The sequence below is a fragment of the Chelonia mydas genome, chromosome 10 (assembly GCF_015237465.2).
Source record: "Chelonia mydas isolate rCheMyd1 chromosome 10, rCheMyd1.pri.v2, whole genome shotgun sequence".
In the NCBI taxonomy this organism is placed as follows: domain Eukaryota; kingdom Metazoa; phylum Chordata; order Testudines; family Cheloniidae; genus Chelonia; species Chelonia mydas.
In genome coordinates, this window is record NC_051250.2 from 25264049 (window position 1) to 25276748 (window position 12700).

At 41.3% G+C, this 12700-nt stretch overlaps 1 protein-coding gene across 3 annotated transcripts in view; it reads left to right on the forward strand.

The window, feature by feature from the left end:
• USP7 (ubiquitin specific peptidase 7) overlaps positions 1-12700 on the forward strand; it is a 193585-nt gene that overhangs the window by 152801 nt on the left and 28084 nt on the right. For all 3 annotated transcript variants that reach the window (XM_043524404.1, XM_043524405.1, XM_037910410.2), the window contains 7 exons: positions 1064-1144; positions 1230-1320; positions 7013-7095; positions 8389-8498; positions 9591-9747; positions 11456-11600; positions 12274-12404. In XM_043524404.1, the coding sequence (XP_043380339.1) occupies positions 1064-1144; positions 1230-1320; positions 7013-7095; positions 8389-8498; positions 9591-9747; positions 11456-11600; positions 12274-12404 (798 nt within the window). The remainder of the gene's footprint in view (positions 1-1063; positions 1145-1229; positions 1321-7012; positions 7096-8388; positions 8499-9590; positions 9748-11455; positions 11601-12273; positions 12405-12700) is intronic.

A 12700-nucleotide genomic window follows, 5' to 3' on the forward strand; every position in this document is an offset into this window, starting at 1 on the left:
ATGAGCTTTATGTGGCCCTTTATATTTATGGACCGGGGGATAGGGGGACACAATTTGTAGGGGAAAGCAAAGTTTAGAAACAAAATATAGAAAACTTTTCAAATGTGCTGACTCTCCTTGTAAGGTCGCATTGGAGAAATGCCATTTAAAGGTGGCTTGGAAAGGAACGTAACAACTGGAGTTACGCCCTTGTTTCTTTGATGAATAAAGATGGTGGGAGTGAATTTGGTGCTTTTTTGAATAGTTTCTCTCTCCCCTTGTTTTAAATTAGAAATTCAGGTTCTTTCTGGGTTGAAAGACTCTGACTGCAGAGTTCGTTAAATGGTGACAACACAAGAGCTAAACAAATTAGTTTACTTATGAGGGGAAAGGTATTTGTAGCCTATTTAAAACTCTGTTTTATGTTTGCATTTGGGGAAAGCTATACAACTTCAATGACTAACATTGTGGATAGAAATCTGTTAAGATTCAGCATCTTTGCTCCTTCAATTAAATGAAAAGTGTTCACAGTCGTCCTCTAACAAAACCAGGGAAGTCCAGACTTTACATTCCTAATATTTCTAAAAGGCACAAGCCCAATTTAAAAAAAAATCTTTTGCAGGTCACCTTTACAGTAGCCTCATTATGACTGCTCTTTTTTGTTTTGTTACTTTTTTGTTTACTGAGAAGGAAGATCCATTTCTGTTCCATAAGCAGTTGGAGATTACATGCATTGCCAGTGATAGTCATTTTCCACCTTCCAGGAAGAGTTCGAAGCTACTCTGCTTGTGGAGTTTATCCTGCTGTTCTAGACCACCACAGACTTTTGCAAAGCTCTTCAAATCTGTGGGGAAATGGCATGGGGCTAGCCCTGAAAGGATTTGGGGGGAAAGGAGGACTTAAAGGATTAATAGAAAGGAGAAGCCAATGTCAAGTGATTAATATTTCATGGTCACATGAGTAGCACAAGAAAAAGTGAAGTCCCCAAAGTTTCATCATTAAATTAAAATTATATACTTTAAGTAAACAAATTCAGAAAAAGGTAGTTCAGTCTGTATAACAGTGCAAATCTAATTTCTTTCAGTTGCTTGATAATGTGGAAAATAAAATGAAAGGCACGTGTGTAGAGGGCACTATCCCTAAATTATTCAGAGGAAAGATGGTGGTATGTATTTAGTCAGTTAACAATTTTTTACAAATAATTCTGTTATTTATACATATTGAAATCCTATCTTTGTTTTTGTTTGCAGTCTTACATTCAGTGCAAACACGTAGACTATCGGTCTGAACGAATAGAGGATTATTATGACATCCAGCTAAGTATAAAGGGAAAGAAAAATAGTAAGTGATATGTATTCTGTATGCACAAATTAAATTTTGGGGCTGATTTTCAGAAATGCTTCGCACCCACCTACCTTACTGACTTCAAATAGATTTACAAGGGCTCATCACCTTGATCTCATAAGTAGGTGTCTTAGCATGAAGATACCTCACCGATTTTTTTATTTAGAACAGTGGTTCTCAAGCTTTTGTACTGGTGACTCTCTTTCACACAGCAAGCCTCTGTGTGTGCCCCCCCCCCCCAAATTAAAAACTTTTTTGTATATTTAACACTATTATAAATGCTGGAGGTGAAGAAGGGTTTGGGGTGGAGGCTGACAGCTCGTGACGCCCCCATGTAAATAACCTCGCGACCCCCTGAGGGGTCATGACCCCCAGTTTGAGAACCCCAGATTTAGAGATCTCCTGCTTGCATTGGCCATTTTTTCTTTTTTCCTTTCCCCTCATTTCTTGTTAGGATCGTCTTGTATTTTAAGAGTTCATCTATTTTTTCCTACTTACCGTATGTACTTGTTCATTAGCCCATTTGTTTATAAGCCGACCCCCCAAGATGGATAGGTAAAAATAGTAAAAACTGTATGACCCTTTCATAAGCCGACCCTATATTTCAGGGGTTGGCAAACTTTGGCTCCCGGCCCATCAGGGTAAGCTGCTGGCGGGTCGGAAGGTTTTGTTTACTTGGAGAGTTCACGGGCACGGAGCCCCTCAGCTCCCTGTGGCTGCGGTTCGCCGTTCCCAGCCAATGGCCACTTCCCGCAGCTCCTATTGGCTGGGAACGGCGAACTGCGGCCACAGGGAACTGAGGGGCGGGCTCCATGCCTGCAGACGCTTCAGGTAAACAAAACAACAATGTATTAGATATTCAATTCAATGATTTCTTAGAGTTTAAAATCATCAGATTTTGGTGTAGACCGGTTTATAAGCCGACCCCCATTCTTTAATGCGTCACTTTTTTACCAAAAATGTTCCGCTTATGAACGAGTATATACAGTACTCCTCTTCTGATGTCATAATATTTTGTAATACCCTCAATTCGTTGCTTCTGCAGTAGAAATAATGCCACAGTGGATTATGATTCAAGTATAGTACTCCTGAGGGCATTCTGCACCAAAAAATTAAAAATTCTGTGCCAAAAAGTAAAAAAAATTCTACACACAATATTTTAAAATTCTGCAAGTTTTATTTGTCAATAAATAAATGCAGAGGCTCCAGCATGGCAGGGGGAGCACAGGCCACTGTCTGCATGAAGGTGGAAGATTACCCTGCAGCCTCCCTGCCCCTGGGACACAGACTCAGTGGTGAGGCTGTACCTGACCCTGACATAGCACAAGGCCTGGGCCTGCCCCAGAAACACAATGGGGCTCTCCCCCTCTGCGCCAGGCACACTGGGTGTGGGGTAGGCAGGCTCAGCCAGGCAGGATCCAAGTGTGGAGGGGCTCAGTGTGGGGGGATCCAGGTGTGGGGTGAGAGGGTTCTGTGTGGGACAGTCTGGGTGCAGGCAGCGCAATGGGGGGTCTAGGTGTGCGGGGGATCTAGATGCACAGAGACCTGGGGAGGGGGTAGGAGGAGGGAGGGTTCCAGGTGCAGGGGCAATGGGGCTCTGCAGGGGCTTCTAGGGGAAAGTGGTTGGGGCTCAGCGGAGGGGTCTGGGTGTGGTGGGCTCAGACGGGGGGTCTGAGTGATGGTACAGTGGGGTGTGGGGCGGTGGGGGTCTGAGTGCAGCTAGTTGGGGGTCAGTGGCATGGGGGTCTGGATGTGGGGGCTCAAGTTGGTGCAGGTGGGGGGTGGGGCTCATCAGAATGGGGATTTGAGTGCAGGGAGCTCAGTGAGGCATGGTCTGGTGCAGGGGTGGCAGTCTGGAGGCAAGGGGGCTCCAGAGGCAGGGGTTGAGTTTCAGTGGGGTGGGGCTCAGGTCTGGAGGGTTAGGGGGGTTCTGGGTGTATGGGGTGAGGCTTGGCGGGGGTTCTGGGTATGGGAGGTCCAGATGCATGGGGGTTGGGCAGATGGGGAAGCAGCTCCCATACAGTGACGCCTCCCCCTGCAGCTGAGGGGCGATGGGGGTAGGAAGCAGGGGAGGATGCTGAGCTTCCTGCAGCTGGGGGAGGTTTCTGGGGGTGGGTCTGACACAGCCCCAGTTACTCCTTGCAGGGGAAGAAGTAGTCCTCTCCAGCCCAGCCGGGACTAGCAGCTGATCCTGGTTCCGTGTAGGAACAACTGGCTGAGGTTTCCCTAGCCCTCCGGTGATTCACCTCTTCAACAGCTGCTCCGGGTGCCTGAAACGATGTACCTGCACAGCTGGGGAGTAGTGCATGACTGCTCTTGCAGCTTCCCTTTGTATCCCTGTGAGAAAGTCATTTGTCCCGGGGAAGCAAAGAAATCTGCAGGAGCCATGAATTCTGCACACATGCAGTGGCACAGAATTCCCCCAGGAGTATTATAGGCATGATCAACAGGAGCAGATGAACTTTTAAGTAACACAGACCATTTTTACTTAAAGACAGTCATGTTAATAAAAATCAAGAGAACAGCTAACTGAGTCAAGCACTGTAGCAGTTGCTAATTGTTAATTACACAAGCAAGTCATTGGCATGCAAGGCAAGAAATATAGAGCCACCTAAGACTTCAGTAAACCAAGCAGATGGTTCACTGGGTTCGAGACATGTATTCCACTCGTGTGCACGTGCACCCCAAAGCCAGAGAACTTTGCTTAACAGTACCCTTTGGGGAGGTGTTTGAGCCCTCAGGACCTTATAACCCTTCCCATGGCTTATGTAAGGGTGAGACTGCTCTGACCCCCATCAGTCCCTTATCACAGTTTTTCCCTGGCAGAGGGCCTCATAGTGGCTAAGATGTTGCTACAGTCAGCATTCAATGTGGCGGACACCTCATTTAAGATTATGTCCTCAGCTGTGAAGGGTTCCTTGGATGCAGAACTCAGGCATTGCTCCAGACATGCAGCAAATCATAGAAGACTTACTGTTTGATGGATGGTTTTTGTTATCTGAAAAGACAGATGAGGCATTACGTTCTTTTAAGGGTGCCAGAACTATGTTATAGGTCTTAGGGATTTATACCCCGGCAATTAAAAGTTGTCATTATGGGGATCAGCAACAACAACAGCAGTTCCATTGGTACTCCCAACAGTATTTCAGACAACCTTCTTATTCTGCAAAGCAATTGGACTTCTCTAAGAGAAGACACAAGTCTCTCAGAAGAATGCCCTCTGGTTCCAACTTTAACCAGCCAGCTCGTCCTGCGGCTGGCAAGCAGTCACATACTTATCAATGATACCACTGTAATGTAGTATGGATAAAAGGAGGAGTCTGCTTCAACCAGCTTTGTCAAGAAGCAATAAAGTTTTGGCACTTTTGCATCCAGGATGACATGCCCACCGCCACACATTTATCGGGTTCTTGAAACCAATTGTCTGATCATCTCAGCTGAACTTTCTCTGAGAACCACAAGTGGTCTCTGAAGAGCAATGTGGTGAGGTCCATCTTCAGGGAATGGGACATCCCATCGGTCAATCTGTACAACAAAGGATAACAAAAAAAATGCCATCAGTTTTGTTCTCAAGCAGGACTCAGCCCAAGGTCTTTAACTGATGCCTTCCAGTTGAATTGAGGAGTGGCCCTGACACATGCCTTTCCCACATTCCTGTAATCTTTTAGTTTGTCCTCAAACTGAAGTTGGACCGTGCTAAACTGATTCTTATTCCACTGACTTGGCCAAGACAGTGGTTCTCCAACCTTCTGAGTCTGTTTGTTCAACCTCACAGATATCTTCTTCTCCTTCCCGAACTACTGACCGGACACCACAGCCAGGTTGCATATCTGGTGCTGAGCGATCTGTACTTCACGGCATGGATGGTACATGTAAGATGAGGAGGAAGGGCAATATTCAAAAGCAGTTTGGTGTGTCTTACTTAATAGTAGAAAACTATCTACTAGGACTACATGTTTGGCCAAGTGGAAGAGGTTTTTGGTGACGGAATTCAACCAATGTTAGCCGGTGTTCAGGACATTTAGGATTACTTGTTACATTTGAACCTTCAGGTTTGGCTCTTAACTTGTTGAGGGTTCATTTTGTGGCGATCTTGGCATTCCATCTTCCAATCCCAGGGAAGTCAAACTCCATGGTAGTGAAATTTCTGAAAGGTATAGTCCACCTGTTTCCACCTGGAAAGGAAATGGTCCCATTGTTGGACTTTAGTACAGTACTGCCTGTCCTCGTGTGTCCTCCATTTGAGCTGCTAGCAACTTGTCCGTTCTCTCTCCTTTCCGGAAGAAAGACTTTCTTGTTACTATAAAATCTACAAGAAGAGTCAGCAAAATGCAGGCCCTAATGGTAGGGCTTCCATATACACAGTTCCTCAAAGACAGTTTCCTTGAGATCACATCCAAAGGTTTTTGTCCAAAGTCGTTTTACAGTTTGACTTTAACTAGGTTATTTTCTTATCTGTATTCTTTCCTAAGCTGCACTCAAATGCAGATGAATAGTGTCTTCATATGTTAAGTGTCAGGTGGTGCCTTGCATTCTATCTGGAAAGGGCCAAAACATTTTGTTCATTATCTCGACTTTTTGTATTTTATGAGGGTGAGAACAAAGGTCAGCCAGTCTTTGTGCAGACTGTTTCCAGGTGGATAACTTCCTGCATTTCCACAGCTTTTGGAGTAGCTCAGACCACACCCCCAAAGAAATTAGGACTCATTCAGTGAGAGCCCAAGTGAGCAACATTGATTGCATTTTGCAGTAATTTTTCAATATTTGACATTTGTAGGGCTACTACCCAGTCTTTATACGTATTTTTACCAAACATGCTGTTACCTTGGTATCTAGATCAAATGCAAACTTTGGGAAGGCAGTTATGTAGTCTTTCTTTAAATAAACTCCAAGCCCCAACTCCTACCGGTACTGTTTGTGAGTTACCTTAGCGGAATACATGTCAGCAACCACTCAAAGAAAAGACCGTTACTTATCTGTGCAGTAACTGTTGAGATGTGGGTGTAGGCATGTATTCCACGACCTACCCCTCCATCCCTTGTGCTTATGAGTCTCCAGTCCTAGATTCCAGGACTGAATGGGGGGTTGAGGTGGTGCTGCCTTTATATAGCGATAAGATGGGCTACAAGGGCCAGAGGATGCGAGCATCACCCTCATGGGTACTGCTGAGCAAAATTCTCCGGTTTCAGTGCACTAGGTATTTGCACACCTGAGTGGAATACACATCTGCACCCCATCTCGAAGAACAGTTACAGCACGGGTAAGTAACTGTCTGTCACTCACAAAGTGAAGTGAATGTAGAAAGCTAGTGGATCATTTAACGATCTGATTTTTAAATCTGTCATTTTAAAATACATTTTAAAATTTATATTTGTTCCCTCTAATTCCAAATAAGTCTCAATCTATTGTTTGAAATTCTTAAGCAATATAACATATTTTTTCACTGTACAAAGACAGAAATTTTCAATTAGACTTGAGCAAATTTTGCAAATTATTTTGCTCTTTTTTAAATGTTTTTGCCAGGGCTTTGAAGCAGAGCTCAGAACTGGAGCGCGGAGCAGCGGAGCTGCAGGTTTTTGCCTGGGGCTGGAGTAGAGCCCCGGAGCACAGCTCCAAAGCCCTGGTTTTTGCACTGAGTCTGCACATTGTTTTAGTAAACTTCTGTTTTTTCCTTCTGTTTCTCACTTAGTATTTGAGTCCTTCATTGATTATGTTGCAGTAGAACAGCTGGATGGTGATAACAAATACGATGCAGGAGAACATGGCTTACAGGTATAAAATTCAAGAGGAATTACCGAGTTTTCTTTCCAGATCCTTGATAAAGGATTTCCAACGAGAGCTAGCTATTGAACTACATTGATCAAAAGTGTTATGAAATTCATGCAACCTTGCATTAACTGATTGTGGTGGCTTCCTTCGAAGCAAGCTTGTGTATATTTTGTTAATTCTTGTTAAGTTACTTTGAAATGAAGGCTTCAGCAATGCAATTTGCTTTTCCCTATGATTTTGTTATAAATTTTTTTTTCCCAAAGAAGAAATTATAACTTGCATTTAAATTTAGATTCTGTTTTTCAACTGATATTTGATTTCGAGGTGACAATCCATTCAACTACTTCAGTAAAGTTAGTCCGCATTTGCATGCGTATCTATATGCTACCAACAAACAGGAAGGAGCACCAACTGAAGTTGCAGAATATTTTTTGCCATTCATCTCTTTACACCAGTCCATCTCTCTCTGGCTTTTCAGTTTCACTTTGCCTACCACAGGATGAAAAGCAGAAGTCCTTGTCTAAAACTGGTTTGGTTAAGCTGATTTTTTTTTTTTTTTTTTTTTAACAACAAGCATAACTCTTGTCAATAATAGTTAAAAATAAATTGGAAAAACAAAAAATATGTAAATGCTCTTCTTGTGGTAAGATGTTGCAGCCTAACAATGTCTGACTTGTTCACTGCCCTCTTCTTATGCTTGTTACGTTATGTCCGAAAACAGTGTCTTTGGCAATCCACTGTATGATCTACATCTTGACTCTTCTGTCTTCCCTGTGTAGTAAGGCCTCTCTGAAGTCACAAGTTTTACCTGAGTTCTCCCAAGACTGCAGTAGCAAGAAGTAAAAAGAAAAGCTAGCTATAATGGGAGGACCTTTCACTCAGCAATCTTCCAGCACTAGCTGGATCAACCTTCTTGAACTTAGAAGTTTCACTGGTGCTATATTGCATCTATATACATTTTTTTATTCATAGACAACTTTTGTTAATTGATTCTTAGTAGTTCATTGCGATGTTACAATGCATTTGCCTTACTTGTTGCTCTTCTTTTACATAATTAATTATTTTGTTCTAAGTGCTACTGCAGTAGCACCTGGGAAGCTCAAGAGGGTACGAAAGTACCAAAAAGTTATGAAATATCCTTGTTGCCCCATCTGTCTATTGTGTGGTGTAGATGAAAGCCCATATCGTACAAACTAATCTGAGAAATGCAATTTTATGGGTAAAAATTATTTTGCTTGAGTAGCTTAAGAAGACAAACTTAGAGTCTGAACCTTGCATTCTTTTTCAAACATACAGGAGGCAGAGAAAGGTGTGAAGTTCCTAACATTGCCACCGGTGTTACATCTTCAGCTCATGAGATTTATGTATGACCCTCAAACTGACCAAAACATCAAGATAAATGATAGGTAACTCTTTTGCCATGATAAAGTTTGAACTTGTTGAAATACGAAATGGAAACTATTTTGCCCAAAGTCTGGCTTTTGGGTTTTCAGTTGACACCAGCAGGGAGAGGTACATGAAGACATATGCTGAAGAAAGCTCCCAAGAAATAGTTCTGATTACGTGCATTGTTGACTTACGAATGTTTAGTGTTCTGATTGACAGATTCAGCTGTTTATTAAATATTGTTAACCATTTACTGGGATGTGAAATAAGTAACAAGTTGTTTAGTTTTTTTTTAAATGATGCAGTTTTATATAGAACCTTGTTTACATATGGGTATCAAAAAAGTAAGAGAAGTTGCAATAGTGTAGTATGCCACTGTTTTTAATACATACCAAATTCCTGCTGCAAGGATAAACAGAATTACTGGGGCTTCCCCACTCATGTCACCTTTTTCTTTTGCCTCCACCACACGCGCTCTAGTTAGAGATGTTCTTAACACAAGTAGATGTACTGTTTGAAAAAACCTGTAATTTCTATTATGTGGATTTTGTACCAGCCCGATACACCTCTATGAAATGAGTTCTGGACACTTGCAAAATTGTTTGCAAATTAATTTACTATTTTCCAGCAAAAAAAGAAATTGAGGAAATCCATACGTACCAATAATTGGAGAATGTTATGTAGTATGGTCTGGTGCAAAATAACAATAACGTTCCAGTCAAAAGGTACCTAATTTAGCAGTTGCACTCTTGCAGCACCTGCAAGGAATGGGTTGTTGAGCTAGATTCTGTTCTCATTTACATTTGTGGTAAATCCAGAGTAACTTCTTGACTTCAGCTGAGTTATTCTGAACTTACACTGCTTTGTAACTGAGAGCAGAATCTAATCCCTTGTGGAAACAAAGGTTATTTATATCCCATATTAACAATGTAAAATATGCTGCTTTACCCAGTCATTGCAGTTAATCTCAGATAAAAATGATGTTGTAATTTGACTTGTTCAATTATGTACTGTAACTTTCTTTAGTGAAGTTTATAAGTGTAAATACATTTCAGCATAAGAGTGTTATTCTTTTAACTACAAGTAAAAATACCTCACTTTTTTAAAATTAGGTTTGAATTTCCTGAGCAGTTGCCACTTGATGAATTTTTACAAAAAACAGACCCCAAAGATGCTGCAAATTACATCCTTCATGCAGTACTAGTACATAGTGGAGATAACCATGGCGGACATTATGTTGTTTACTTAAATCCTAAAGGGGATGGCAAAGTAAGTATTGAAAAAGCAACCAAACTATTTTGTTTGTTTGTAGAGGTGTCTTATTCTGTCTTTTGAGGCAGTTGAAGCTTCTGTCGTGGAGTAACTCAGAAACCTGCAATTAAGATTCCCATTGCTGTTTAGTGTCACCCTAGGAACCTTTTGGTTTCCAGGAGTGGGGACTACTAGAATACTTGTCTTTGAAACTAAGTTCATTTTCTCCCATACAATGCTTGTTCTTGGAAGAGTTTATTAAACTGTTTCTATCTCACTCAGCTTCTAGTCCCACAGACTTAAGGAAACTTAATTTGTACAAAAAATCTTTATCTTTTTCTGTTTTAGTGAAGGTACTGACAGTTTGAGGCATTCGGGGCCTTTCGCCCACTTAGGGAGGAGCAGCCTCATGCTTGCCTGCTGTTGGTTGACTTGTGGCCAAAAAATTTAGCAAGGGCAGGGATGGCCAACCTGTGCATCCGGAGCTGCATGTGACTCTTCAGAAGTTAATATGCAACTCCTTGTATAGGCACCGACTCCGGGGCTGGAGCTACAGGCACCAACTTTCCAGTGTGCCAGGGGTGGGTGCTCACTGCTCAACCCCTGGCTCTGCCACAGGTCCTGCCCCCGCTTCACCCCTTCCTCCAAGGCCCTGTCCCTTCCCTCCCCTGAGCCTGCCACACCCTTGCTCCTCCCACTCCCCCTCACAACCTCCTGCACACTGTGGGAAGCACGGGGAGGGAGGGGGAGGTGCTGATCAGTGGGTCTGCCAGCAGGTGAAGTGCAGAGCTAATGCGGGCTGCTGACGTATTACTATGGCTCTTTGGCAATGTACATTGGTAAATTCTGGCTCCTTCTCAAGCACAGGTTGGCCACCCCTGAGCTAGGGGAATCCTTCCAGTCACACACATCAGTGTGTGCAGCAGGAGACTGCCCAGCCTGTCTTCTGTCTTTACTGTCTGTAATACGTATATTTAAATCCAGGAAAAAGTTAGGGAAATGTTTCTAACATTTCTGATTCAACACTCTGATGACTTGATATAACTGGAAGTTTATAGGTCAGGTACATCTTTCTTTGAGATATTTGCATTATGTGCCCCATAAAATGTTTTTGGGCAATTAAATTGTTTATATTTAAGAGGAGAAAGATTCAATGTAAATTTACTGTTTTTCATATTTCCCCTTTAATTTTCACAACAGATATTTTACAGATAAGGATGAAGTTTTGGGATGTTTTATTTCATATTTGCCACAGTATGTTTAAAATTTACAAGTAGTAGTTGGATACTTTTGTGCACCACTTGCTTTATATTTCATTCTACAATAAATCAGCATCAGCTATCTGAACTTCATGGTAGTAATGAAATAGATTTGGATAACAGATCAGATTCTGTTAAGGTAAATAATAATTTGAATAGTTTGGCTAAAGATTGCTGTTTTACATAAAGCAGGCTCAAATATTTAATTAATAAAACATCAGAAATGTAAGACCCTCTTTACTTTTTGTAAGAACAGAAGGTTGCACAACTTATGTTGAGTCAGTGGGATATTGTTAAAAAATTATTCTGTTGCTTGGAGGAAAAGCATTTTATATTTCAGTCACTTCAAAGAGCAAAAAAACCCGACTTCCCATTTCTTGCATGTAATTTCAGTCAGTTAAGGTGTGAGTTAATTTGAGTCAAGAATAATTTTTTTGTATCTTTAAATAATTCACTTTTTTCCCCAGTGGTGTAAATTTGATGATGATGTTGTATCGAGATGTACAAAGGAAGAAGCAATTGAACACAATTATGGAGGTCATGATGATGACTTATCCGTTCGGCACTGTACTAATGCTTACATGTTGGTTTACATCAGGGAATCAAAATTAAGTATGTATATATTTGTGTGTCTTTTTGTGAGTGAATGTTGATTAAACCCAGATATTTAAATGCAGAGGTTTGTGGTTATCTTTGAATCCTAAGTTATTGTCATCTTTCACCATATGGTGAAGCTTCAGAAAGCTGCAGTTAACCTTGGAAAATGTTAGTATTTGACCAGTCTTTATTGCAGCTTCAAAATCAAAAATGTCTTTAGCTGACATAGTGGTGTCATAAGTGTACACTACAGTACTTCACTTTCTCTTCACAGTAATTGTGTAACAGCCTTGTTTGTATTTTGAACAGCAGAAATGGAGTACCATTATTTTAATGTAACTGAACCTTAGTGACGAGAACTAGATCTGGCTTGATATATGTACATTTGAGTGTCAGTAAAGATTTATAATCCTAAAAATCTGACATTTAATTGAATTCTTCGTAAGGATAAGATATAAATCATGAAAATGGCATAGTCTGGCCTAGAGTAGAAAGTTCATCCTGTTCCAAAATGTAACGATGCTATATCAGATAAACAGTGGTTTTAAAGGTGTGTAAAAGCTTTCCTTAGCTTATTATCAGAAATAGTTGTGTCCCCATTGCCCCAGGAATAGTCATGAGTGTGTATGAAAGCCCTGTTAGATATAAATTATTGTAATATAACATCACAAACACACTTTCTTTTTAGGTGAAGTTTTGCAGCCTGTCACAGACCATGATATTCCTCAACAATTAGTAGAACGGCTACAAGAAGAAAAGAGAATAGAGGCTCAGAAGAGGAAGGAGAGGCAGGAAGCTCACCTCTACATGCAAGTGCAGGTCAGCTTTCAAACAGAGTCACTTAAAACGAACTTCTGCTTTGAAATTTGAAGATAGTAATATTGGCTTAATAGTAGTCAGAATTCTAGAAAACAGACATGTCCATCTTCTTTAATTCAATATTTCTAATGTTAAACCACCCAAATCAAAATCTGGGTTCTCTAGTTGTTTGTTACTTATTGTTTGGTGTGAACCACCAGCTTAGGGCTTCATCCAACAAACAGTTCTTCGAGTAGATGCGGCTATGTATTCCACTTACGCATGTGCATGCCCAGCACACTGGAGCCAGAGAATTT